Source organism: Chiloscyllium plagiosum, unplaced genomic scaffold (assembly GCF_037043375.1).
Source record: "Chiloscyllium plagiosum isolate Xiang-an unplaced genomic scaffold, Cpla_swu_hap1 HiC_scaffold_23, whole genome shotgun sequence".
NCBI classification, from domain to species: Eukaryota; Metazoa; Chordata; class Chondrichthyes; order Orectolobiformes; family Hemiscylliidae; genus Chiloscyllium; species Chiloscyllium plagiosum.
Genome location: NW_028270161.1, coordinates 61,051,844 through 61,079,288, shown reverse-complemented (window position 1 = coordinate 61,079,288; position 27,445 = coordinate 61,051,844). Strand labels below are relative to the sequence as shown.

Below are 27,445 nucleotides of genomic sequence, written 5' to 3'. Positions count from 1 at the left end.
CAATACCATCCCCGCCATCACATCTCCATGACCTACTAGAAACTATGAAAAGATTATAATATTAATCAGCCCTTACCAACCATCTCTCGGACCTGAACAGATTACAGAACACCAAACATTTTCCCCCAATTAGTACGTACATGTTAAACATCTTTTAATTGGGCCGTTATCACTTTAAGAAACTAACTGTCGAAACAGCGCTTATGTGAAATTGCATGAATGAATGAAACTCACACTGACAACACTAGATTCCCTACAGTGTAGAAACAGGCCCTTCGGCCAAACTAGTCCACACCGACGCTCCGAAGAGTAACCATTCCCCCTAACTAATGCACCTAACTCTATGGCAATTTAACATGATACAATTTTTAACTTATTTAGAGCACATATAGAACATAGAACTACATAGTACAGACCCCTTCAGCCCACGATGTTGTGCCAAGCATTTATCTTAATCTAAAATCAATCTCATCTGCACACCACTCAATAGAATGACGTCCATTTGCTTGTCCAGACCTAGTTTTTTTTTTACTAACACCTTTTAATTACGCAAGCAGATCAGACAGATACCTCTAACCCTAACAGGAGTCGCAGCCAACATTTAGTACATGTTTTAACCCATCTCCTGTCCCCCAGGACGGAGGTCCTTCAAACCCGTGTGTACTACAGATACTACAATGTAACACTACGATAATGGAATTTTAATATATTTAAGAACGGTGTATAAAAAGGCTAGATTTAGATTAGATTACAGTGTGGAAACAGGCCCTTTAGCCCAACAAGTCCACACCGACCCGCTGAAGCGAAACCCACCCATACCCCTACATTTACCCCTTACCTAACACTACAGGCAATTTAGTATGGCCTGCACATCTTTGGATGGTGGGAGGAAACCGGAGCACCCGGAGGAAACCCACGCAGACACAGGGAGAACGTGCAAACTCCACACAGTCAGTCGCCTGAGGCGGGAATTGAACCCGGGTCTCTGACGCTGTGAGGCAGCAGTGCTAACCACTGTGCCACCGTGCCGCCCACAAGTTTAAGAACGGTGTATAAAAAGGTGTAAGAACTGTATTTTGGGATTCTATCGCCACCTCGAACTTGTGTTACTGCAGTTGATGAGTAAACAGGTTATTTTCACCAATCTGTTCAGGTCCGAGAGACGGTCGGTAAGGGCTGATTATAACGAGTTTGGTCATTATTTGAACACAATCCCACACTGTGCACTCAGGTTCTGTACTGACCATCTGGTGGGAGCATTTTCAAACATCTTTAACCTCTCCTGCCTATGATGTGAGGTTCTCACCTGCTTCACAAAGACCATTATTATCCCGGTGCTAAAGGTAACATGCCTTAATGACTACCACCCAGTGGCTCTGACATCCATCATTATAGAACATAGAACAATACAGCACAGAACAGGCCCTTCGGCCCACGATGTTGTGCTGAACATTTGTCCTAGCTTAAGCACCCATCCATGTACCTATCCAATTGCTGCTTAAAGGTCACCAAAGATTCTGACTCTACCACTCCCACAGGCAGCGCATTCCATGCCCCCACCACTCTCTGGGTAAAGAACCCACCCCTGACCTCTCCCCTATACCTTCCACCCTTCACCTTAAATTTATGTCCCCTTGTAACACTCTGTTGCACCCGGGGAAAAAGTTTCTGACTGTCTACTCTATCTATTCCTCTGATCATCTTATAAACCTCTATCAAGTCACCCCTCATCCTTTGCCGTTCCAACGAGAAAAGGCCTAGCACTCTCAACCTAATGAAGTGCTTCAACTGGTTTGTAATGGCACACATCAACGTGAGCCTCTTAGATTGGCATGAACCACTAAAATTTTCCTACCACCATAATTGGCCCACAGCAAACACCATCTCCCTGGCCCTTTACTCATCCATGGAACATCTGGACAACAAGGGCACCCACGTTAAACTCCTATTTATTGACTTTACTTTCACCTTCAACACCATAATTTCAACAAAACCCATCTCTAAACTCCAAGACCTAGGACTGTATTCCCCTCTGTGCAACTAGATCCTTGATTTCCTTCAATTGACCACATTCAATAAAGATAGGTGACAATACCTCGTCCACAATAATCCTCAAACACTGGCGCCCCATAAGGCTGCATACTCAGCACCTTATTATACACCTTACACATGTACAACTGTGTGGCCGAATTCAGTTCTAACTCCATTTATAAATTTGCTAATGTTACCATCACTGGGTCAGATTTCAAACACAGATGAGACCGAGTACAGGAAAGAGATAGAGATAATGGTGTAAGGACATTGACCTTTCCCTCAATGTCAGCAAAACAAAGGAGCTGGTCATCAACCTCAGGAAGCAGAGTGTCTGTATCAATGATGCTGAGGTGGAGGTGGTTGAGTACTTAAAATTCCATGGAGTAAACATCACCAACAATCTATCCTGGCCCATCCACATCATGCTACAGCCAGGAAAGCACACCAACACCTCTACTTCCTCAGAAGGCTAAGGAAATTTGGCATGTCCACAATGACTCTTAACAATTTTTACAGATGCACCATAGAAAGCAGTCTATCGGATGCATCACACTTAGTCTGTACAAGACCGCAAGAAATTATGGAGTTGTGAATACAAGCCCAGTACATCACGAAAATCAGCCTTCCTTCCATTGAGTCCGCCTAAATTTCCTGCTGCCTCGGGAAAGCAGCCAATGGGATCAAAGACCCCTTTCCATCCCAGTTATATTCTCTTGCACCCTCTTCGTTCTGGGAGAAGATATGAAAGTTGAAAACAGGTACCAAGAGATTCAAGAACAGCTTCTTCCCCACTGTTATCAGACTTATGAATGGGCCTCTCATTTTAGAATTATCTTTTTCGACACCTTCTCGGTGGGTGTAGCACTATATTCCTATGTAATGTCTGATTTGTTTGGTTGGCACAGAAAACAGTACTTTTCACTGTATCTCGGCACACTTGATAATAATAAATCAAATCAAATTAAAATCAGTATCTTCAAATAACCCAAACCCAGCTGCCACTGGGTTTCCATGCAGGAGATGTTTATCCCATGGTTTAACTGACTACTGGCCTTCCAGATTGTAAGCACCAACCTCTTCTCCCTTGTCAGGATTGTCAGATCACACTCTTTCTGATTATTTAACTAACCAGAACCACAACAATTTCTTAAACCATAATCTGCACTCAAGGAACGCAGTCCCAGATAAGACTGTAATGAAGGTTCTGCAAGCTTCTTCAACATCTGCAGCCCATTGTTATATTTCGATATGACCAAGTGACTTGTTCATTTACTTCCAAGTACAAGAGCTTGGAGTCAAATTAGACAGCAAACCAAGTAAAATGGCAGACTTCCAAGGTTCTAAAGGACACCTACAAACCTGACAGAGTTTCCTGAAAATGTTCACATTTTGTCGTCATCATAATTAACAGGAACAGGAGTAGGCCATTCAGCCATTGAGCATTCTGCACCATGAAATACTATCATGGCTGATCCATCACTTCAATGCCTTTTAGCCACGCTATTACTATTGGTAATCAGAAATCTATTAATATTGACCTAAAACATACTCAGAGATACTTTCACAGCCCTCTACAGTAAAAAATTTCAAAAGTTCATAGTCTTTTGAATAAAACAAATTATACACATCTTTTGGGGCAGGCTTAAACTAACTAAACATGTGCTGTTGGGGAGGGTTTAAACTAATGTGGCAGGGGGATGGGAACCAAATGAGGAGGTTCGTGTACAGGAAGGAGGTAGTAACTACAGCCTGTAAGGAACTAGATAATGAAGTCAGTGTGACTAAGGGGAAGAGTAGGCAGAGAGCAGATGATGAACGCAAAGGGACTGATGGTCTTAGGTCCATTTGTTTTAATGCAGGAAGTGTAGTAAGTAAAGCAGATGAACTTAGGACTTGGATTAGTCCCTGGGAGTATGATGTTATTGCTATTACTGAGACTTTGTTGATTTAGTTGCCCTAAATTGGCAACTAAATGTCCCAGGATATCGATGCTTCAGGTGGAATACAGAGGGAGGTAAAAGGGATGGAGGAGTTGCATTACTGGTCAGAGAGGATATCACAGCTCTGCTGAAGGAGGGCACTATGGAGGACTCGAGCAGTGAGGCAATATGGGCAGAGCTCAGAAATTGGAAGGGTGTGGTAACAATGTTAGGGCTGTATTACAGGCCTCTCAACAGCGAAAGTGAGATAGAGATACAAAAATGTAAACAGATTACGGAAATATGTAAGAGCAACAGGGTGGTGATGATAGGAGTTTTAATTTTCCCAACATTGACTGGGGATTCACTTAGTGTTAGAGGATTGAATAGAGCAGAATTTGGAAGGACCATCCAGGAGGGTTTTCTTGAGCGGTATGTAAGTAATCCAACTCATGAAGGGGCCAAAAGAGAAAATGCTGGAAAATCTCAGCAAGTCTGGCAGCATCTGTAAGGAGAGAAAAGAGGTGACGTTTCGAGTCTAACTGACCCTTTGTTGAAGGGGCCACACTGGACCTGGTGTTGGAGAATGAGCCTGGCCAGGTGGTTGAAGTTTCAGTGGGGAATTATTTTGGGAATAGCGATCATAATTCCATAAGTTTTAGAATATACATGGACAAAGTCAAGACTGACCCTAAAGGAACAGTGCTAAATTGGGGGAAGATCAACTATACCAAAATTCAGCAGGAGCTGGGGCAAGTGAATTGCGAGCAACTGTTTGAAGGGAAATCCACATTTGATATGTGGGAAGCTTTTAAAGAAAGGTTGATTAGAGTGCAGGACAGACCTGTTTCTGTGAAAATAAGGGCTAGAAATGGCAAGATTAGGGAACCATGGATGACAGGTGAAATTGAGAGACTAGCTAAGAGGAAAAAGGAAGCGTACATAAGGCACAGGCAATTGAAGACAGATGAAGCTTTGGAAGAATATCGGGAATGTAGGACCAACCTGAAATGAGGAATTAAGAGGGCTAAAAGGAGTTATAGAGTCATAGAGAGGTACAGCATAGAAACAGACCCTTCAGTCCAACCCGTCCATGCTGACCAGATATCCCAGCCCAACCTGCCAGCACCCAGCCCATATCCCTCCAAACCCTTCCTATTCATATACCCATCCAAATGCCTCTTGAATATTGCAATTGTACCAGCCTCCACCACATCCTCTGGCAGCTCATTCCATACACGTACCACCCTCTGCGTGAAAAGGTTGCCCATTAGGTCTCTTTTATATCTTTCCCCTCTCACCCTAAACCTATGCCCTCTAGTTCTGGACTCCCTGACCCCAGGGAAAAGACTTTGTCTATTTATCCTATCTATGTCCCTCATAATTTTGTAAACCTCTATAAGGTCACCCCTCAGCCTCTGACGCTCCAGGGAAAACAGCCCCAGCCTGTTCAACCTCTCCCTGTAGGTCAGATCCTCCAACCCTGGCAACATTCTTGTAAATCTTTTCTGAACCCTTTCAAGTTTCACAACATCTTTCCAGTAGGAAGGAGACTAGAATTGCACGTAATATTCCAACAGTGGCCTAACCAATGTCCTGTAGCCGCAACTTGACCTCCCAACTCCTGTACTCAGTACTCTGACCAATAAAGGAAAGCATACCCAACGCCTTCTTCACTATCCTATCTACCTGCGACTCCACTTTCAAGGAGCTATGAACCTGCACTCCAAGGTCTCTTTGTTCAGCAACACTCCCGAGAACCTTACCATTAAGTGTATAAGTCCTGCTAAGATTTGCTTTCCCAAAATGCAGCACCTCGCATTTATCTGAATTAAACTCCATCTGCCACTTCTCAGCCCATTGGCCCATCTGGTCCAGATCATGTTGTAATCTGAGGTAACCTTCTTCGCTGGCCATACACCTCCAATTTTGGTGTCATCTGCAAACTTATTAACTGTACCTCTTATGCTCGCATCCAAATCATTTATATAAATGACAAAAAGTAGAGGGCCCAGCACTGATCCTTTGTGGCACTCCACTGGTCATAGGCCTCCAGTCTGAAAAACAACCCTCCACCACCACCCTCTGACTTCTACCTTTGAGCCAGTTGTGTATCCAAGTGGTTAGTTCTCCCTGTATTCCATGTGATCTAACCTTGTGTGGTGAAAGGGTTAAAAATGTGTCCCAATACATGTGTGAATCTAACCGAAAATGGAAGGTGTCGCTTAGTCCCGTGTGAATCTTATTATACACCTTCCCGTGTGAATCTTCTTATCTGTATGTAACCAGAATGGAATGTGTTTTTTAGCCTTGCTCTGCTGTTCACATGAATGTTTATATCTGGAAAAGAGTATATCAGCTGGAAAAGTCTCCAGTTCGGTAGAGTCTGCTCCGGGGTTGCGTTTAACCGCCGAGCGTGGGTTGTTGGCAACCGCTCTACGAGAACTGATGGCTCCCAGTTCCGGTAACACGTAGAGTGAGTATAAACCAGACCCGTTGTAAGTACGAGACCTGGTTGTGGCGACGCTGCGGGGAATAAAACACTTATATTCTAGCAGACTCGCCTCTTGGCTGTTTGTTCTGTGTCAGACTACTTTCCTGCGAGCCTGGTCCTTGACCTTGAGAATTTTTTAAAACATTTTGGCGTAGCCGGCAGGATCAATCGCAATTGAGGAAAGATTTTGATACAGAACAATGTTTTGGAAAAAGGCTAAGAAACCAGAGGAACAAACTGTGGAGGTCCCGACCGTCCTGGGATGGCATGGACCGTGGCATGGCGTGGCAGTTTGTTTGAGAAATGGTGGGGGGCGACCGGAGAACTGGGAGGCCGAGGGCGTAGGAACCCCAGGGTCGCTGCTGTCCACCCTTGAGAGGATCCCAGTCCTGCCGAAGAACCCCTTGCCTGGGGTACAGCGGAGGATGTGGGCCTGTGCGGCGGCTTGTAGACAACAGTCAGACAAGCGCCAAAAAGCTGAAGCAGAATTAGCCCTCCTGAAACATGAGCAGGGACTCAGTTCGGGAGATGCCTCTATGTTGAGGCAGGAAATTATGAAGTTAAAAACTGAATTGACAGCATTAACTGAACTAGCAGGACGAACTATTATGTATCTGTCTGCTAAGAAACGGAAAGAGAAAAGGAAGGTCCCTCGAACCCCGGACCCAGTACAAGTACGGGCGTTTGTAGCCCAGTTAAATAACGGGGATCGGTGGGATATCGATCATTGGGATGGGAACATTTGGGGAGATTCAGATGATCAGTACGAAGAGGACCCACCCGTACTCCAAGCTAAACCAGTGGTTAGGAGAAAGCAGGTTCAGAGACGTCTCCCAGTGCAACGGGAGGTAATGTTAGATGAGGAAGGAAACCCTATACGGAATGAACAAGGGGAGGCAATTATGCATGAATTACCGCGGGCTCAGCCTCCTGCAGAATTCTCTGAATTAACGGAAGACTTCACTACCGATGAGGTGCTGTTTATCACCCAGAAAACCCGACGTAATCCTGGGGAGCCGTTAGAGCTATGGCTAATTCGGCTCCTCGAGGAAGGGGGGCAACAAGTGCAGGTAGACTATCAGGATGCTCCCAAGTTTGGTGGATTAGCAAAGGATGCTGCCATAGACCTGGGGTACCGCAGACAAGCCAAGGATATGGTAATAGATCGCAGTATGGGGACCTTATTTGGGATGTATGCCAGGGCAGTGGCCGAACAGTATCCCTTCCCGTCCGATTGGCCCCCCTTGGAAGGAACTTGGACAACAATTAAGGAAGGGGTTCAGAGGCTAACCCGTTTGTGTGTGCGGGATGCCCTGTTGCTGGGAGTGCTGGACGAGGTAGATAACACAAATGTTAGTAGACAGACTAGAGACCACCTAGTGAAGACTGCCCCCCCCCATTATAAACCACTGTTATTAACCATAATGTTGAGTGGACGGGGAGAAACCCTAGGAGATGCCCGTAGTATGATGAGGGAAATGGGTGGTTTGGGGGATTGGGGACCCACAACCCGTGCTTCTCAGGGGGGCACGGAGGGGCGTCGCCCTGAGGCTCGGGCAGGGGGAAAAGTAAACCCTAATCAAGGAAGTAACCAAGGCCCCTCACGGCGTGCTTTGTGGCAAGCTTTGATACGGGCGCAGGTCCCAGCATCGGAGATTGATGGCCTACCTACACCGGAATTAAAAGACTTATGCAGACGAAAGGGACTGAAGGTGTCCCGGGTAGAGACGGAGTCCCGACCCACTATGGAAGACCTAGTGGAATTACTAACACAAAAATGTCAGACACGGGGTCCGGTTGTTAATGAGCCTCGAAGGGGTAGAACTTCCACTTCCCAGCGGTGGGAATCCTCGGAGGACGAGGAGGAGGAGGAGGTACGGCCTCCCCTCCGAGAGTGTTATAAAGTGGATAGGCGTGGCCGGAAACCTAGTAAGAAAGGCAAGAACAAAGAAGGGCGAGGCAAACGTCTTTACCCAGTGCTGTCTAGGGAAGATGAATGGGAGGAACAATAGGAATCGGGCCAAGCCCCAAGGGTTTGCCCACGAACGAGCCAATGGTCAGCAGACGACATTCGCAAATCCGTCCAAACCGTTATGGCTCTAGTGGACACAGGGGCGGAGGCCACCTTAATCTATGGGACGCCCCATAAGTTTAAAGGAACCCCAGGCACGCTGGTTGGGCTGGGAGGTAATCTGATTGAAGGAAAAACAGTACAATTGCCCCTAAAGATAGGTACAATGCCCATTAAAACTTATTCAATTATCATTACACCAGTTAGAGAATGGATCCTGGGAATGGACATTCTGGCCGGTTTAACACTTCACCTCCAACAAGGGAAGTTTGAATTTGGAATCACGAAAATGGCTTTGCGCTGTAGGACGGTGTTAGTGGGAAAGGTTAAAATGGACCCCTTCCCCATCCCGATCGCCGATCGCGTAATAAGTCTTAGACAGTATAGGATTCCCGGCGGACATAAAGAAATATCCGCCACAATTAAGGATTATTTGGAAGCGGGAGTGCTTAGGACATGCACCACGGCGTGGAATAACCCCTTATGGCCCGTACATAAAGCCGATGGGTCATGGCGGATGACGGCAGATTATCGGCAACTAAACCGTCACACTCTGTGGTGAAACGGTTAAAAATTATGTCCCAATACATGTGTGAATCTAACCGGAATGGAGGTGTTGCTTAGTCCCGTGTGAATCTTATTACACACCTCCCCGTGTGAATCTTCTTATCTGTATGTAACCAGAATGGAATGTGTTTTTTAGCCTTGCTCTGCTGTTCACATGAATGTTTATATCTGGAAAAGAGTATATCAGCTGGAAAAGTCTCCAGTTCGGTGAGTCTGCTCCGGGGTTACGTTTAACCGCCGAGCGTGGGTTGTTGGCAACCGCTCTACGAGAACTGACGGCTCCCAGTTCCGGTAACATGCAGAGTGAGTATAAGCCAGACCCGTTGTATGAGACCTGGTTGTGGCGACGCTGCGGGGAATAAAATGCCCATATTCTAGCAGACTCGCCTCTTGGTCGTTTGTTCTGTGTCAGACTACTCTCCTACGAACCTGACCTTGAGAATTTTTTAAAACACACTCCGGCCTTGACGGCAGCGGTCCCGGATGCCGTCACTATTATAGGACGAATCCAACATCATCCAGGGGTGTGGTACGGAGTAATTGATTTGGCTAATGCCTTCTTCACAATTCCTATTCCCGAAGATAGGCAGGAACAGTTCGCATTCACTTGGGAGGGTAGACAATTCACGTTCACGCGATTGCCCCAAGGATATCTGCATAGCCCTACTATCTGCCACCGGATAGTTGCAGAACACTTGGCTGCCTTTAAAGTGCCTGATGAAGTGATGATCTCGCACTATATTGACGATATGATGATACAGGGGACAAGTCAGAAGCAGGTTCAGGAATTGCTGGACCAACTGGTTCAACATATGCGAGGATATGGGTGGGAGATCAACCCAGCCAAAATCCAGGGTCCCTCACAAACGGTAAAATTCTTAGGAATCGTGTGGAACAAGGGGGAAAGGGAAATCACTGCGAAAGCTAAAAATAAGATTCAGGTCTTTGCCGTCCCTCACACCCAGAAGGACGTGCAGCAATTTATTGGGTTATTCGGATTCTGGAGACAGCATATTCCCCATTTAGGACAAATTTTAAAACCTTTGTATCGAGTTACGAGGAAAAAGGCAGCGTTCGGATGGACGGAGGTCCATCAAACTGCATTTGAAATGGCCAAGCAAGCGATACAGCAAGCTGTATCCTTGGGAAAGGTACAGTCAGGACCTGTAGAACTGCAAGTCTCAGCACAGGGGGATTATGCCAATTGGAGCTTATGGCAAAAACAGGGAAGAACCCGTAAGCCATTGGGATTTTGGTCCCGAAGATTACCCCCGGCAGGGGAACGGTATACCCCCTTTGAGAAACAGTTATTAGCATGCTACTGGGGCTTGGTGGAAACCGAAGCCCTGACCATTGGACATGAAGTGATCATGAGAACAGCTATCCCTATTCTTCCGTGGGTACTTAGTGACCCCACTACCCACCGAATAGGAACTGCCCAAGAGAGCAGCATCATTAAATGGAAATGGTATGTGTCGGAGGGAGTGCGGACTGGACAGAAAGGAGTGTCAGTCCTACATGAGCAAGTGGCGGAGGCCCCTGAGGAAGGGGAAAAACGGTTTGAGGTGATTGAATACAAGGAATCACCCGTTAAGATGGGAAAACGGTATGATGAACTGACCCCGGATGAACAAGCCACGGCTTGGTTCGTAGATGGGTCAGCCCAATGGAAAGCGGGACAGCGTAGATGGAAAGCTGCCGCCTTTAACCCAAAACAAGGCACTACCCTAGAAGAATTAGGGGAGGGAAAAAGTAGTCAGTGGGCAGAATTAAAAGCAGTGCATATGGTAGTCATGTCGGCTGGACTGGACTTACGAGCGTTAACTACACAGACTTTGGTCCAACAAAAACCTACGGTGATTAAGACCGGATTAGGATTGATTTGTCCCCCTGGGACCTATGGGCATATCCTCCCGCGATCGGGATTGTCACTAAAGGGGATTGATGTGATGGCAGGCGTAATTGACGCGGACTACCAAGGGGAGTTGGGGGTGGTCCTGGTCAACATCACTGCTGAACCTTACGTGATACAGAAGGGGGACAGAATAGCGCAATTGGTCATTAAGCCATGTAACCTTACAATGGTGGAAGAGACGGGAGCTCCCGTTAAGGTTACTGAGCGTGGGACGGGGGGATTTGGGTCTACTGACACTCAGGGTGCCAAGGTATGGGTACGCCAGACAACTGGTCCCCCCAAACCGGCAGAGATCATAGCCCAAGGAAAAGACAGTCTGGTCACCATTATGTATCCTGGGGAATCAGTCTGGAGGAGTGTGCCAGCTCAGTCGTTGGTACCCTTATCGAAACAAAATGTAGGTTGGAAAATTAGTAGTGAGGAACGACAGCAAGATGATTTTAAGTGCGCGGCAAATCAATGGTGTACAATTTTAGATCTCACGAGTGATTGTCAAATGTATACTTGTGTACGATGTTATAAGGGGAGAAATGTAACTTTGATAACCCCTAACTGTACATTGATGTTGAATGCAACGGTGAATATGTGTCATTGGAATATAACCACTCGTGAATGTGAAAGCTCAAACGGGACACGATGGAACATCACGACTGGAGATGAGGACATCTGGATCAGCAATGGAACAGTTATTCAAAACCGGATTCGAATGTTATGGCTGATCTTGGTGCGCCCTAACGTCTCTGACGCGCACCGCACACAGTTGGCTCCCATTATGTCAACTTGTCAGCAGATGGCCCAGGCAGTACTGCACACTGATGTTCACTGGCAGGTGCGGCTGCCGGCTATCCCAGAATGCCAACATAAGAGGAGGCGGCGTGCATGGTATGACACTCTACTGGGAGGTGCAGGAACTGTCATGGGTATCTCAAATGCTATTGACTCTGAGGTAACCCGTACTAAATTATCTAACACGGGACAGGCCACCTCACAAGGACTACATACTATTGGAAGGTGGATGCCATCCGTAATGATGACTCAAGGAGAGACAGCTGAAATAATGATACGATCTCTGCAATGGGAACTGGATGTCTGGGGTGCCACTCAGGAACTGTTTGAGAACATTACGGCTCAGTTAAATTGGACTGCCTGTCATATTCAAATGTTGCATGCTCAAATACAGAAAGAACGCTTTTTGCGTGTGGTAACATCCCCCAATGTACAAGCGTGGAGGGGAATATGGAATGTATCTGAGAAATTGTGGATGATAACCCATCCATGGTGTAACGCAACTATGTGTAACGGATACTTTGTTACCATGAATGTAACCCACACTGTTACTGTCGATATTATGTATTACCAGTGATTACATCTTCTGGATATTATTTTCTGAAGACAAGGGGACAGTGGTTTAGCCCAGATACCAATATTGCCTATGATCTGTCCGCTTGTGAACAGACTGATCAGGGGAAAACTTGCCTACTGATGGACAGGTATCGGGACCCTTGCTTGACTAAGGGAACGGCCCTGTGCGAATGGACTGTTGAAACTCCAAGGGACATGATGTGGCAGATTGGGCCACACACGCTCTGTGTGGCTACCAATAATCCACATCCTATCGGGATGCCTCTCAAATGTCTATCAGTGGCACTGGCAGAATCAGACCTATCTGTTGACCACTTATAGCAGTGCTCGCCACTTTACCAAGGTGCAGTGGAAAGTGCTGATGAATCCTTGGAACATTTCCCTGGATCGGTTTAAGCGAGCATTGGACCGATCCGAGGAGCTTAAGCAGATATTACGAAAGCATCAAACCAATGTCACCAAGGTTACGGTGTCTACCTTTATACATGGACAGGAGGTAGTACATGCTGCCCGTGTAGTGGACGTGGAGTCAGCTCATCATTGGTGGGACATATTGAGTGGTATGTCCTCCACTGCGGGGACATTCCTGTTCCCACCCTTGTCGATCCTGGTAGCGGTCCTGGTGATTTTAACATGCTGTAATGTCCTGACTTGCTTGTATATTTGGCGTGTACGTAGGCGCTTGTTAGAAAGAATACATATGGGCATAATGTAACACATGTATTGGGCCAAGCAGTGGAATGTGGTGTAAAATTATGTCCCAATACATGTGTGAATCATAATGCAACACATGTATTGGGCCAAGCAGTGGAATGTGGTGAAAGGGTTAAAATTGTGTCCCAATACATGTGTGAATCTAACCGAAAATGGAAGGTGTCGCTTAGTCCCGTGTGAATCTTATTATACACCTTCCCGTGTGAATCTTCTTATCTGTATGTAACCAGAATGGAATGTGTTTTTTAGCCTTGCTCTGCTGTTCACATGAATGTTTATATCTGGAAAAGAGTATATCAGCTGGAAAAGTCTCCAGTTCGGTAGAGTCTGCTCCGGGGTTGCGTTTAACCGCCGAGGGTGGGTTGTTGGCAACCGCTCTACGAGAACTGACGGCTCCCAGTTCCGGTAACACGTAGAGTGAGTATAAACCAGACCCGTTGTAAGTACGAGACCTGGTTGTGGCGACGCTGCGGGGAATAAAACACTTATATTCTAGCAGACTCGCCTCTTGGCTGTTTGTTCTGTGTCAGACTACTTTCCTGCGAGCCTGGTCCTTGACCTTGAGAATTTTTTAAAACACCTTGCTAATCAGTTTCTTGTCAAACGCATTACTGAAGTCCATATAGATCACATCTACTGCTCTGCCCTCATCAATCTTCTTTGTTACTTCTTCAAAAAAACTCAATCAAGTTTGTGAGACATGATTTCCCACGCACAAAGCCATGTTGGCTATCCCGAATCAGTCCTTGCCTTTCCAAATACATGTACATCCTGTCCCTCAGGATTCCCTCCAACAACTAGCCCACCACCGAGGTCATGCTCACCGGTCTATAGTTCCCTGGCTTGTCTTTACCGCCCTTTTTAAACAGTGGCACCACATTTGCCAATCTCCAGTCTTCCGGCACCTCACCTGTGACTATCGATGATACAAATATCTCAGCAAGAGGCCCAGCAATCACTTTTCTAGCTTCCCACAGAGTTCCCTCGGGTACACCTGATCAGGTCCTGGGGATTTATCCACCTTTAACCGTTTCAAGGCATCCAGCACTTCCTCCTCTGTAATCTGGACACTTTGCAAGATGTCACCATCTATTTCCCTCCAGTCTATATCTTCCATATCCTTTTCCACAGTAAATACTGATGCAAAATATTCATTTAGTATCTCCCCCATTTTCTGTGGCTCCACATAAAGGCCACCTTGCTGATCTTTGAGGGGTGAAAATGTGTTGCTGGAAAAGTGCAGCAGGTCTGGCAGCATCCAAGGAGCAGGAGAATCAACGTTTTGGGCATGAACCCTTCTTCAGGAATGAGGAAAGTGTGCTAAGCAGGCTAAGGTAAAAGGTAGGGAGGAGGGTCTTGGGGGAGGGGCATTGGAAATGCGATAGGTGGAAGGAGGTTAAGGTGAGGGTGATAGGCCGGAGTGGGGATGGGGGCAGAGAGGTCAGGAAGAAGATTGCAGGTTAGGAAGGTGATGCTGAGTTCGAGGGTTGGGACTGAGACAAGGTGGGGGGAGGGGAAATGAGGAAACTGGAGAAATCTTAGTTCATCCCTTGTGGTTGGAGGGTTCCTAGGCGGAAGATGAGGCACTCTTCCTCCAGCCATCATGTTGCTATGGTCTGGCGATGAAGGAGTCCAAGGACCTGCAAGGACTTTCTCCTAGCTGATCTTTGAGGGACCCTATTCACTCCCTAGTTACCCTTTTGACCTTAATATAGTTGTAAAAACCGAGCTGGAAATTTTTGTTGCAAACGTTTCGTCCCCTGTCTAGGTGACATTCTCAGTGCTTGGGAGCCTCCTGTGAAGCGCTTCTATGGTGTTTCCTCCGGCACTTATAGTGGCCTGTCCCTGCCGCTTCCGGTTGTCAGTTTCAGCTGTCCACTGTAGTGGCCCGAAACGTCGAATCTCCTGTTCCCTGGATGCTGCCTGACCTGCTGTGCTGTTCCAGCAATAAAGTTTCAACTTTGATCTCCAGCATCTGCAGACCTCACTTTCTCGCCGGTATATTGGGTCCAGGTCGATGTGTTTGTTGATGGAGTTTGTGGAGGAGTGCCATGCTTCTAGGAATTCCCTGGCTGTTCTTTGTTTGGCTTGCCCTATAATGGTAGTGTTGTCCCAGTCGAATTCATGTTGCTTGTCGTCTGCGTGTGTGGCTACTAGGGATAGCTGGTCGTGGCGTTTCGTGGCTAGTTAATGTTCATGGATGCGGATCGTTAGCTGTCTTCCTGTTTGTCCTATATAGTGCACATTTTGGTCTCCTGATTTCCCTCTTAAGTATACTCCTACTTCCTTTATACTCTTCTAAGGATTCACTTGATCTATCCTGTCTATATCTGACATATGCTTCCTTCGTTTTCTTAACCAAACCCTCAGTTTCTTTAGTCATCCAGCATTCCCTATACCTACCAGCCTTCCCTTTCACCCTGACAGGAATATACTTTCTCTGGATTCTTGTTATCTCATTTCTGAAGGCTTCCCATTTTCTAGCCGTCTGTTTACCTGCAAACATCTGCCTCCAATCAGCTTTCGAAAGTTCTTGTCCAATACCCTCAAAATTGGCCTTTCTCCAATTTAGAACTTCAACTTTTAGATCTGGTCTATCCTTTTCCATCATGATTTTGAAACAAATAGAATTATAGTCGCTGACCCCAAAGTTCTCCCCCACTGACACCTCAGTCACTTGCCCTGCCTTATTTCCCAAGAATAGGTCAAGTTTTGCACCTTCTCTAGTAGGTACATTCACATACTGAATCAGAAAATTTTCTTGTACACACTTCACAAATTCCTCTCCATCTAAACCGTCAACACTATGGCAGTCCCAGTCGATGTTTGGAGAGTTAAAATCCCCTACCATAACCACCATATTGTTCTGACAGATAGCTGAAATCTCCTTACAAGTTTGTTTCTCAATTTCCCTCTGACTATTAGGGGGTCTATAATACAATCCCAATAAGGTTATCATCCCTTTCTTATTTCTCAGTTCCACCCAAATAACTTCCCTGGATGTATTTCCGGGAATATCCTCCCTCAACACAGCTGTAATGCTATCCCTTATCAAAAATGCCACTCCCCCTCCTCTCTTGCCTCCCTTTCTATCCTTCCTGTAGCATTTGTATCCTGGAACGTTAAGCTGCCAGTCCTGAGCCATGTTTCCGTAATTGCTATGATATCCCAGGCCCATGTTCCTAACCATGCCCCGAGTTATCATAGCAATGCCTTCCCTGTTAGGCCCCTTGCATTGAAATAAATGCAGTTCAATTTGTTAGATCTACCTTGTCCCTGCCTGCCCTGACTGTTTGACTCGCTTCTGTTCTCAGCTGTACCTGTCTCAGATCGATCTCTTTCCTCATTATCTACCTGGGTCTACCCCCCTCCCCATTTTACTAGTTTAAATCCTCCCAAGCAATTCTAGCAAATTTCCCTGCCAGTGTATTAGTCCCCTTCCAATTAGGAGCAATCTGTCCTTCTTGTACAGGTCACTTCTACCCCAAAAGAGATTCCAATGATCCAAAAATGTGAATCCTTCTCCCATAAACCAGCTCCTCAGCCATGCATTCATCTGCTCTATCCTCCTATTCCTGCCCTCACTAGCTCGTAGCACTGGGAGTAATCCAGATATTACTACCCTTGAGGACCTCCTTTTTAAATTTCTGCCTAACTCTCTGTAATCTCCCTTCAGAGTCTCAACCTTTTCCCTTCCTATGTCGTTGGTTCCAATGTAGACAATGACCTCCTGCTGGCCCCTCTCCCCCCGTGAGAACATTCTGCACCCTCTCCGAGACATCCTTGATCCTGGCACCAGGGAAACAAGACACCATTCTGCTTTTTCTCTGCTGGCCACAGAAACGTTTGTCTGTACCTCGGACTACAGAATCCCCTAACACAATTGATCTCTTGGAAGCCAACATACCCCTCGTTGCATCAGAGCCAGTCTCAACACCAGAAACTTCATGCTACGTTCATGCTCCGTTCCCCTGAGAATCCATCACCCCCTACATTTTCCAAAACAGCATACCCATGAGGTATCTTTAGCAAACAGAGTTAAGGAAAATCCCAATGCCTTTTATTTATATATAAGGAGCAAGAGGGTAACTAGAGAAAGGATTGGCCCACTCAATGACAGAACAGGAAAGGTATACGTGAAGTCAGTGAAAGTGGGTGAGATTCTTAATGAGTACTTTGCATCGGTATTCACTGAGGAGAGGGACATGATGGATGTTGAGGTTAGGGATAGATCTTTGATTACTCTCGGCATAGGGAGGGAGGAAGCGTTTGTATTCTAAAAGGCATTAAGGTGGACAAGTCCCCAGGATCGGATGGGATCTATCCCAGGTTACTGAGGGAAGCGAGAGAGGAAATAGCCGGGACTTTAACATATACCTTTGCAGCATCCTTGAAAATTGGGAGGTCCCAGCAGACTGGAGAATTGCTAATGTGTCCCCTTGTTGAAGAAGGGTAGCAGGGATATTCCAAGAAACTACAACCAGTGAGCCTGAAGTCAGTGGTAGGGAAGCTGCTGGAGAAGATACTGAGGGATTGGATCTATTTCCATTTGGAAGAAAATGGGCTTATCGACGACACAATATTTTATAGAATAGAATCCCTATAGTGTGGCAACAGGCCCTTTGGCCCAATAAGACCACATCAACCCTCTCAAGTGTAACCCACCCAGACCCTATGTTTACCCCTGACTAATGCACCTAACCTACACATCCCTGAACTCTATGGCAAATTTAACATGGCCAATTCACCTGACCTGCACATCTTTGGATTGTGGGAGGAAACCAGAGCACCCGGAGGGACAATCTGCAAACTCCACACAGACATTTGCCCGAGATTGGACTCGAACCAGTGTCCCTGGCGCTGTGAGGCAGTGGTGCTAACCACTAAGCTATCATGCCCACTTTCGTGCCCACTTTACCAACTTAATAGAATTCTTTGAGGAAGTGACAAAATTGATTGATGAGGGAAGGGCTGTAGATGTCATATACATGGACTTCAGTAAGGTGTTTGATAAGGTTCCCCATGGTAGGCTGATGGAGAAAATGAAGTTGCATGAGGTCTAGGGTGTACTAGCTAGATGGATGGAGAACTGGCTGGGCAGCAGGAGACAGAGTAGTAGTAGAAAGGAATTTTTCAAAATGGAAACCTGTGACCAGTGGTATTCCACAGGGATCTGTGCTGGGACCACTATTGTTTGTGATATACATAAATGATCCAGAGGAAGGTATATGTGGTCTGATTAGCAAGTTTGCAGATGACACTAAGATTGGTGGAGTAGCAGATAGTGAAGGGGACTGTCAGAGAATGCAGCAGAATGTAGATAGATTGGAGAGTTGGGCAGAGAAATGGCAGATGGAGTTCAATCTGGGCAAATGCGAGGTGATGTATTTTGGAAGATGCAATTCAAGAGCAAACTGTACAGTAAATGGAAAACCCCTGGGGAAAATTGATGCACAGAGAGATGTGAGTGTTCAGGTCCATCGTACCCTGAAAGTAGCAATGCAGGTCAATAGTGGTCAAGAAGGCATATGGCATGCTTTCCTTCATCGGACAGGGTATTGAGTACAAGAATTAGCAGATCATGTTACAGTTGTATTAGACTTTGGTTTGGCCACATTTGGAATACTGCGTACAGTTCTGGTCAGCACATTATCAAAAGGGTGTGGATGCTTTGGAGAGGGTGTAGAGGAGGATGTTGCCTGGTACGGAGGGCACCAGCTATGAAGAGAGGCTAAATAGATTAGGATTATTTTCATTGGAAAGAAGGCGGTTGAAGGGGGACCTGATTGAGGTCTATAAAATCATGAGAGGTATAGACAGGGTAGATAGCAAGAAGCTTTCTCCCCCAGAGTTTAGGGGGAGTTGGTGGAATCGATTCCTAGAGGTCACAAGTTCAAAGTGACAGGGGAGATATACGTGAAAAATTCTTTACGCAGAGGGTCGTGGGTGTCTGGAATGCATTGCCAGTGTAGGTGGTAGAAGCGGGCACGATAGTGTCATTTAAGATGTATATAGACAGATACAGGAATTGGCACGGACAGAGGGATACAGATGCTTGGAAAATAGGCAACAAATTTAGATCGAGGATCTGGATTGGCTCAGGCTTGGAGGGCTGAAGGGCCTGTTCCTGTGCTGTAACTTTCATTGTTCTTTGTACCTCAGATCTAAGTGACATCCTAAGTGGCATGCTAAATTGCCCGTAGTGTTAGGTAAGGGGTAAATGTAGGGGTATGGGTGGGTTGCACTTCAGCGGGTCGGTGTGGACTTGTTGGGCCAAAGGGCCTGTTTCCACACTGTAATGTAATGTAATCTAATCCCTTTTCATTTTTAAATTGTGCTCCTGGTTCTGGACTCCCTGACCACTGGAAACATCTTACCTGCATTTATCCTGTCTATCCCTTTAAGTATTTTGTAAGCTTCACTGAGATCACCCCTCATTCTTCAAACTGTAGAGAATACATGCCCAGTTTGTAGAATCTCTCTTCACAGGAGGTTCCATCATCCCAGGAACAAGTCTGGTGAACATTTGTTGCACTACTTCCTCAAATAAGATGATCAAAACTGCACTGGATACTCTAGGTGTAGTCTAACCAAGCTCCTTTACAATTGAAGCAATACTTTAGATTACTTACAGTGTGAAAACAGGCCCTTCGGCCCAACAAGTCCACACCGACCCTCCGAAGAACAACCCACCCGGACTCATTCCCCTACATTTACCCCTTCACCTAACACTATGGGCAATTTAGTATGGCCAATTCACCTGACCTGCACATTTGTGGGAGGAAACCGGAGCACCCGGAGGAAACCCACGCAGACACTGAGAGAATGTGCAAACTCCACACAGTCAGTCACCTGAGGCGGGAATTGAACCTGGGTCTCTGGCGCTGTGAGGCAGCAGTGCAAACCACTGTGCCACACACCTATACTCAGATCCTATTGTACTACGGGCTAACATTCCATAACCTTCCTAATAGCTTGCTGTACCTTAAACTTAAACTTCAGTGACTTACTGACAAGGGTACCCAAGCCCCTTAATACTTTCTAAATCTCCTACCTAGGTGACAAACTCAAATTTATCCACATTACCATATATATTTAAGTAATAGTCAAACTTTTTTGGACTACTTTTTAAGGTTAACTTTATGGAGTCGACTGTTATGCGGATGCTAATTTTGAGGGGCTGAAATTCATGCCTGTCAAAATTCATACAGTATCATTAGCAGAAGCCTTACTAATCTCTAAATGAATAAAGAAAAAAAAATACACACCGAATTATAGTAATTCTGGAAACCCAAAACAGAATATGAGGGCTGGTGGACTGGATGTCCATAGGGGAGCAGGATGGCCAGCAGACTGGTTCACAAATATTGATCTGTTATCTGTGAAGAACTAGGGTCAACTTTTACATGAGATATATGGAAAATTCCAGATTTTTTTGGCTGAAAATAGGGGTTTCCCTTTAGAAGAAATCAACTATAACTTTAGTATGTATGGTATATTCCATCTGCCATGTGTTACAAAGGTGTACTGTATCTTTAAGAGAAGGAGGAAAATAGTAAGGACTAACTGAAAGCACAGAGTGTCCTGAACAAGGTAAAAACACTTGGTTGAAACAAATCGCTGGTTTTGTGTTGCCATGGAACAAAAACAAATTCAAATTCAGCCATGCAGTTTAAATTATGCTCCACGCACAAAAATCCAATTGAATTTGAATTTAGTGTTTTGAATACATCAATCCAATGAAATGATGTGATATTTTGAGGTATAAAACTGGATATTTTGAACAGTTAGAGGGAGAACTGCCAAGAAAACCAACAAGCATAGACTGTTAGCTGAATAACTCTCCAAAGGTACCTGTCCATAAGAACTTTGTGCTGCAGAACACTGAGGACAACCTAGAAAGATCACAAAAGAGAAATGACAAAGCTGACTGGTTTTGAAATGTCTTTTTTTTGTTGTAAATCTTAATTTTTTTTTAAATCAGACCAATATTGAAGAGTGGGAGATAAAAGATAGGTTTAAGAGAAAGGAATCATAAATAGTGGTTCTACTGTTCTCTGTTGGACTTAAAGAATAAATTTGTTAATTTTTACTTTAAATAGGGAAATCTGGGATAGTTCTTTGCCTCTCGAGATTTAACAGATTACGGCACGAGGTCAGCTCCTCTAAGTGTCAGGTTTAAATTAGCAGAGGAGTTTATCCCTTGTCGTAACACATGTTCTTACCCATTCAAGAAGCCTGTCCATATTCTCTTGAAGCTTGTATCTTTCTCACAATTCCCATTCCTGCCTAGCTTTGCACTATCTGCAAATTTGGAAACGCTACCTTTGATTCCCACCTCAAAATGATTGATATATTTTGTGAACAGCTGGGGTCTAAGCACTGATTCTACCCCACTCAGTCTGAAAATGTTAAATAGTAGGGTAGGGTGACATTGGCTACCTTCCAATCCATGGTAATAATTTCAGAATGTAAGGAGTTTGGAAAAATGCTCATTAATACATCGACAATCTTTAAAACCAGCCCCTTCAGCACTCTGGGATATAAAATATCAGGTCCTGGGGATTTATTAACTTTCAGCTCCATTAATTTCTCCAGTACAATCTTCCTACTAATATTAGTTTCCTTCAGCTCCTCGTTTTCCATAGCCTTTTAGATACCTAGTTCTGGAAGATGTCTTGTTTCTTTCTCAATATAAACAGACACAAATTTAGTTTCTCTGCCATTTCTTTATTCAGTGCCAGTACAAGCTTTAGTCCATTGCTTTTTTTTTGCTAGATTCCATTCATCTTCTACTTTCCTTTCCCTAATCGTCCTTTGCTATACAGCATACTTAAAACATCCTGATCCGCAGATTTATTATTTCAAATAATTTCAGAAGCTTTTTCTTTTAATCTTATAAAATCTTTAACTTCCTTCGTCAGCGATAGTTGACTGTCTTTTTGAGTTTTTGCATGTTAAAGGAATTCCTGGTTGTAAGTCATGTAATAGCTCTTTAAAGACTGTCCATTGCCTATGTACGGTCATGCCTTTTAGTATACTTTCCCAATCGAGCTCAGTCAATTTGTGCCTCATGCCTCCATATTCTGTGTAGCTTTGGGAGTGGACACACTGTCTGCACTGGTACTGTGATTAGAAATCAATGCCATGCACTAGCACTGAGAGGCTACAGGCTGTAGGAGAGGGCACTCACTTTGTGTAATGGCACTCTGACTAGGTATTTATTGTGTGCACTGGCAGCGGGATTGAGTACTCTGGGTGCACTGACACATCCACACTCAGATTTGCCAGGGCACAGAAAGTTGCCATTTGGCTCATCATTTTTCATTTTTAAAACAGTCACCCATTTGCATGATGCTTGTGAATTTTATAATTATATCCAGTCTTCTGCACTGTGCTGAATATCCACTGGGAACTATGCACTTCCTTCAGTCTCAACCTCTTTACATAGATCAAAACTCCAGTATGTTACCCCAGTCTCCTGGTCCCTGGGTCATTCCCAACTTCTCTCATTCCCTGTGATATTCCCAGTTTCCCAGCTCTCTGATACACAGTTTTATAGTACCTGTGATATCTGGTACAGGGAGTTGTACAACTGGTCCATTTTCAAGAACTCTGCGGTCAACCTAAATGAATATGCTACTACCGTCACTGACTTCATCAGTAAATACATGCCAAAGAAGTTAATCCGTGTTCCCCAACTGGAAACCATAGATGAACCAGAAGATTCACTCCCTACTGAAGTCTGAGGCGTTCAAGTCACGTAACCCTGAAATCTAGGTACAATATTTGCAAGGGATTGCAAGAGACAATACCAGACTAAACTAGAGTCCTAGACTAACCACACAGACTGTGGCAAGGCTTACAGGCTACAAAGCGATGTTGAGTAGAATGGCTGACAACCATGTATTCCTTCTGGATGAGCTAAATGCATTTTATGCTCATTTTGAGTAGAATGTCAGTGAAATGACGTCACCTGCCCACAGTCACCGCTACAGACGTCAGACCAACCTTCTTGAGGAAGAACCCACGGAAAGCAACTGGCCCAGATGGAGTCCCTGGCCATGCACTCAGGTGCTAAGCAGACCAACTGGGGGAGTACTTGCAGACATCTTTAACCTCTCCCTACCAAGATGTGAGGTTCCCTCCTATTTCAAGAAGACTATTATTATTCCGGTAGCAAAGAAAAATAAGGCAACATGCCTTAATGACAACCGCCTGGTAGCTCTGACATCCATCATTGTGAAATGCTTTGAGAGGTTAGTTGATCTGCGACAATTTGGCTATGGCTACAACAGGTCCACGGCAGATACCATCTCTTTTGCTCTACACTCATCCCTGGAACAGGGCAACAGGGAGGCTCAGTGGTTAGCACTGCTGCCTCACAGCACCAGGGACTGGGTTTGATTCCATCCTCAGGTGACTGTGTGGAGTTTACACATTCTCATAGTGACTGCATGGCCTTCCTCTAGATGTTCTGGTTTCCTCCCACAGTGCAAAGATGTACAGGTTAGGTTGACTGGCCATGCTAAATTGCCCATAACATCCAGGGATGTGCTGGCTAGGTAGGGGGGGGTCTGGGTGGGATGCTGATGGGAGGGTTGGTGTGGACCTGATGGGCCAAATAGTCTGCTTTCGCACTAAAGGGATTCTACAATTCTATGAACATCTGGATAACATCAGACTCTTATTTATTGACTTTAGGTCCGCTTTCAAAACCATAATTCCAACAAAACCCATCTCCGAACTCCGAATCCTAGGACTCTGTTCACCCCTCTGCAACTGGATCCTCGACTTCCTGACTCACAGACCGCAATCAGTCAGGGCAGGTGACAACACTTCCTCCACAATAATCCTCAACACCCTCGACTGCATGACTGAATTCTGCACCAACTCCATTTACAAATTTGCTGATGACAACATTGTAGTGGGTCAGATCTCGAACAATGACAAGACAGAATACAGGAAAGGACAACTTACTAGCATAGAGTAAAGACAACGATCTCTCCCTCAATGTCAGCAAAACAAAGGAGCTGGTCATCAACATCAGGAAGCAGAGTGGAGGGCATGTCCCTGTCTGTATCAACGGTGCTGAGGTGGAGGTGGTTGACAACTTCATGCTCATGGAAGTAAAATATCACCAACAATCTGTGCTGGTCCATCCACATTGACACGACAGTGAGGAAGGCACTCCAATGCCTCTACGTCCTCAGAAAGCTAAAGAAATTCGGCATGTCCACAATGACTCCTATCAATATTTATAGATGTACCATAGAAAAAATCTAATCCTGATGCAACACAGCTTGGAATGGTAACTGCTCTGCCAAGACTGCAAGAAATGACAGCGAGTTCTGAATGCAGCCCAGTCCATCATGATCAGTCGTTCTTCCACCGCCTCTGGCTACACTTTCTGCTGCCTCAGGAAAGCAGCTAACATCAAAGACCCCTCCCACCCTGGGTTTACTCTCTTCCACCGGGCAGAAGATACAAAAGTTTTAAAACAGGTACCAAGAGATTCAAAAACAGCTTCTTCCCTGCTGCTATCAGACTTATGAATGGACCTCTCATATTAGAATTGATCTTTCTCTGCATCTTCTCTGTAGCTGTAATATATACTCTGTATTCTGTTCCGTTTTCCTAATGTACTTATGTAAGGTACAATTTATCTGCTTAGCACATAAAACACTACTTTTCACTGTACTTTAGTCCACGTGACAATAATAAATCAAATCAAATCAAATTAAATCTTAGGTTTTGGTCATTGTGACCCTCTCATTTTCCTAGTCTCCATTTAATTCCAGTTTACAGATTTTCCCCAATGTCTTCCATTCTCGGTGATATTCTCAGTCCCTATGATATTGCCAGTTTCTGTCTGAAATTCTTAGTTTCTTCCAGCCCCTCTATTATTCTCAGTCTCTGCTTTTAGGCATGACATTCCCAATCTCTTTCATTCCATACATTGTCCCAAGGTTCCAGGATACTGCAACATTCCTAGTTTCTCCCATTTCCTGAAATATTTTGAATCGTTCCCAACCTCTCTGCTATTCCCAGACAATGGTGGCTGTAACATTCCCAGTACCATTAATATTCCTAGCTTCCCAGTCCCTTTGGTATTTCCAATCTATCCCATCCTCAGTAATATTCAGATTTTCCCATACCTTGAGTTGTTACTAATCTTTCCCGTTCCATTCCAGTTTACAAATCCCGTGTATAATTTTCCCAGGTCCCTGTGTTATTCCCAGGCACGCCCTTCCCTGTATTATTCCCAGTCTCCTTGTTTCTCCCAGTCTCTTCAGACCCCTCGCTACTGTCTCTTCATTCCCTGAACTAATCCCAGTCTCCCATTATTCCTAGTCTCTCCACTCGCTATGTAATTCCCAATTGCCGGTATTTCCTTACCGTCCTGCCGGTGAGCCGCTCGGTAGCCGACTTGACCCGGCCGTACGTGCCCCTGCCCAGGGTCCGCCCCAGCACGTACCGGTGTTTCAGGTTGTGTTGATGCTGATGTCTCCGCACCGCGGGGGGCTCGGGCTCGGGCTCGGGCTCCATCCCGGGGGGAGCGGGGACACTCACCCCGGCACCGAGCCTCCCTCAGCCCGGGCTCGGCCCTGACGGCAGAGCGGGGCGGAGACTCCGGCTCAGGAGGAGGGATAAATGTGGAAGGGCTGGACCGGGAGGAGGAGTGAGTATATGTGGAAGGACAGTGAGGAATGGGAAGAGGGAGAAAGGGAATAAGGGTTGGCCGGGCTGAGGAACGGAGTTAGTGAGGAATGAGGAGGGCCAGAATCAAGGCATAATGTGGAGTGAATCTCCCAATACGTGGGAATACGTAGTGTGTTTTATTCCATCATCTTATTCTGACAGCTTTTCCACATGGTAGGGGAGTCTGAAACTACAGGGCATAAGTTTAAGGTCATGAATGGGAAATGCTGATGTTGGACTGGGGTGTACAAAGTTAAAAATCGCTCAACACAAGGTTACACAACCACCTGTTGGAGGAGCAGTGCTCCGAAAGCTAGTGCCTCCAAATAAACCAGTTGGACTCTAACCTGGTGTTCTGTGGTTTTTAACTAAGTTTAAGGTGAGAGGGAAGAGAAAAAAGAAGGGTCCAGAGGGGCATTTTTCTTCACACGGAGTGCGGCCAACATGCGGAACGGGCTGCCAGAGGTAGTGGTGGATGCAAGTACAATTTCATCATTTAAGAAACATTTAGATAGGTACATGGGGAGATATGGACCAAACCCAGGCAAATGGGACTAGTTTAAACAGTGAAAACTGGGAGGCATAGGCAAGTTGGGTCCAAGGGCCTGTTTCCAAGACCTGTGAGACTTCATGAAATCCAGAGATTCTACAAGCATATTAAGGGCAAAAGAGTAACGAGGGAGAAAATAGGGCCTCTTAATGATCAACAAGGCCCTTAATGTGTGGAGCCACAAGAGGTGGGTATGATCCTAAACAAATATTTTGTGTCAGTATTTACCATGGAGCAAGACATGTAAGCAAGAGAACTTGGGGAATAAAAGGTGATATCTTGAAAAGGGTCCATAATTACAGAAGATGAGGTGCTGGAGGTTGTAAAATGCACAAAAGTAGATAAATCCCTTGGATCTGATCAAGTGTCAGGGCAAGAGTTATTGTTGGGGGAAAGGCAATTATGATGCGATTAGGCAAGATTTAGGATGCATAGGATGGGGAAGGAAACTGCAGGGGATGCGCACAATTGCAATGTGGAGCTTATTCAAGGAACAGCTACTGTGTGTTCTTGATAAGTATGTCCCTGTTAGGCAGGGAGGAAGTGGCCGAGCAAGGGAGCCGTGGTTTACTAAACAGGTTGAATCTCTTGTCAAGAGGAAGAAGAAGGTTTGTGTTAGGATGAGATGTGAAGGCTCAGTTAGGGCACTTGAGAATTAGAAGTTAGTCGGGGAAGACATAAGGGGAGAGATTTTTGAGAAGATTTGTAGCTTAGGTTGATGGTAAGTATGTAAGTTAACTAGCTGAGCTGGAAGATTTGTTTTCAGATATTTCGCCACCATACTAGGTAACATCATCAGTGAGAGGATCTGGTGAAGTACTGGTGGCACATCCTGCCTCTATTTATAGGTCTTGGTTTCATAAGGTGGGTAATGTCATTTCCGGTTCTCTTTTTCAAGGGAAGGTAGATAGGATCTAAATTGATGTGTTTATTGATAGAGTTTTGGTTAGAATGCCGTGCCTCTAAGAATTCTCATGTATGTCTTTGTTTTGCCTGTCCTAGGATGTGTGTGTTGACCGAGTCAAAGTGGTATCCTCCTTGTCTGTATGAATGGATAATGTCTAAAAACAAATCTTCCAGCTCAGCAAGTTAACTTACATACTTACCTAAAGAGAGA

The 27,445-nt window shown here is 45.3% G+C and overlaps 1 protein-coding gene across 1 annotated transcript in view; it reads right to left on the bottom strand.

The window, feature by feature from the left end:
* The window catches only part of nuak1b (NUAK family, SNF1-like kinase, 1b), an 88,203-nt gene extending 62,566 nt beyond the window's left edge, over nucleotides 1–25,637 (bottom strand). Inside the window, exon 1 of the mRNA XM_043713269.2 lies at nucleotides 25,476–25,637. Coding sequence (XP_043569204.2) covers nucleotides 25,476–25,625 — 150 coding nt within the window. The 5' untranslated portion in view covers nucleotides 25,626–25,637. The remainder of the gene's footprint in view (nucleotides 1–25,475) is intronic.
* Nucleotides 25,638–27,445: the final 1,808 nt, after the last annotated feature.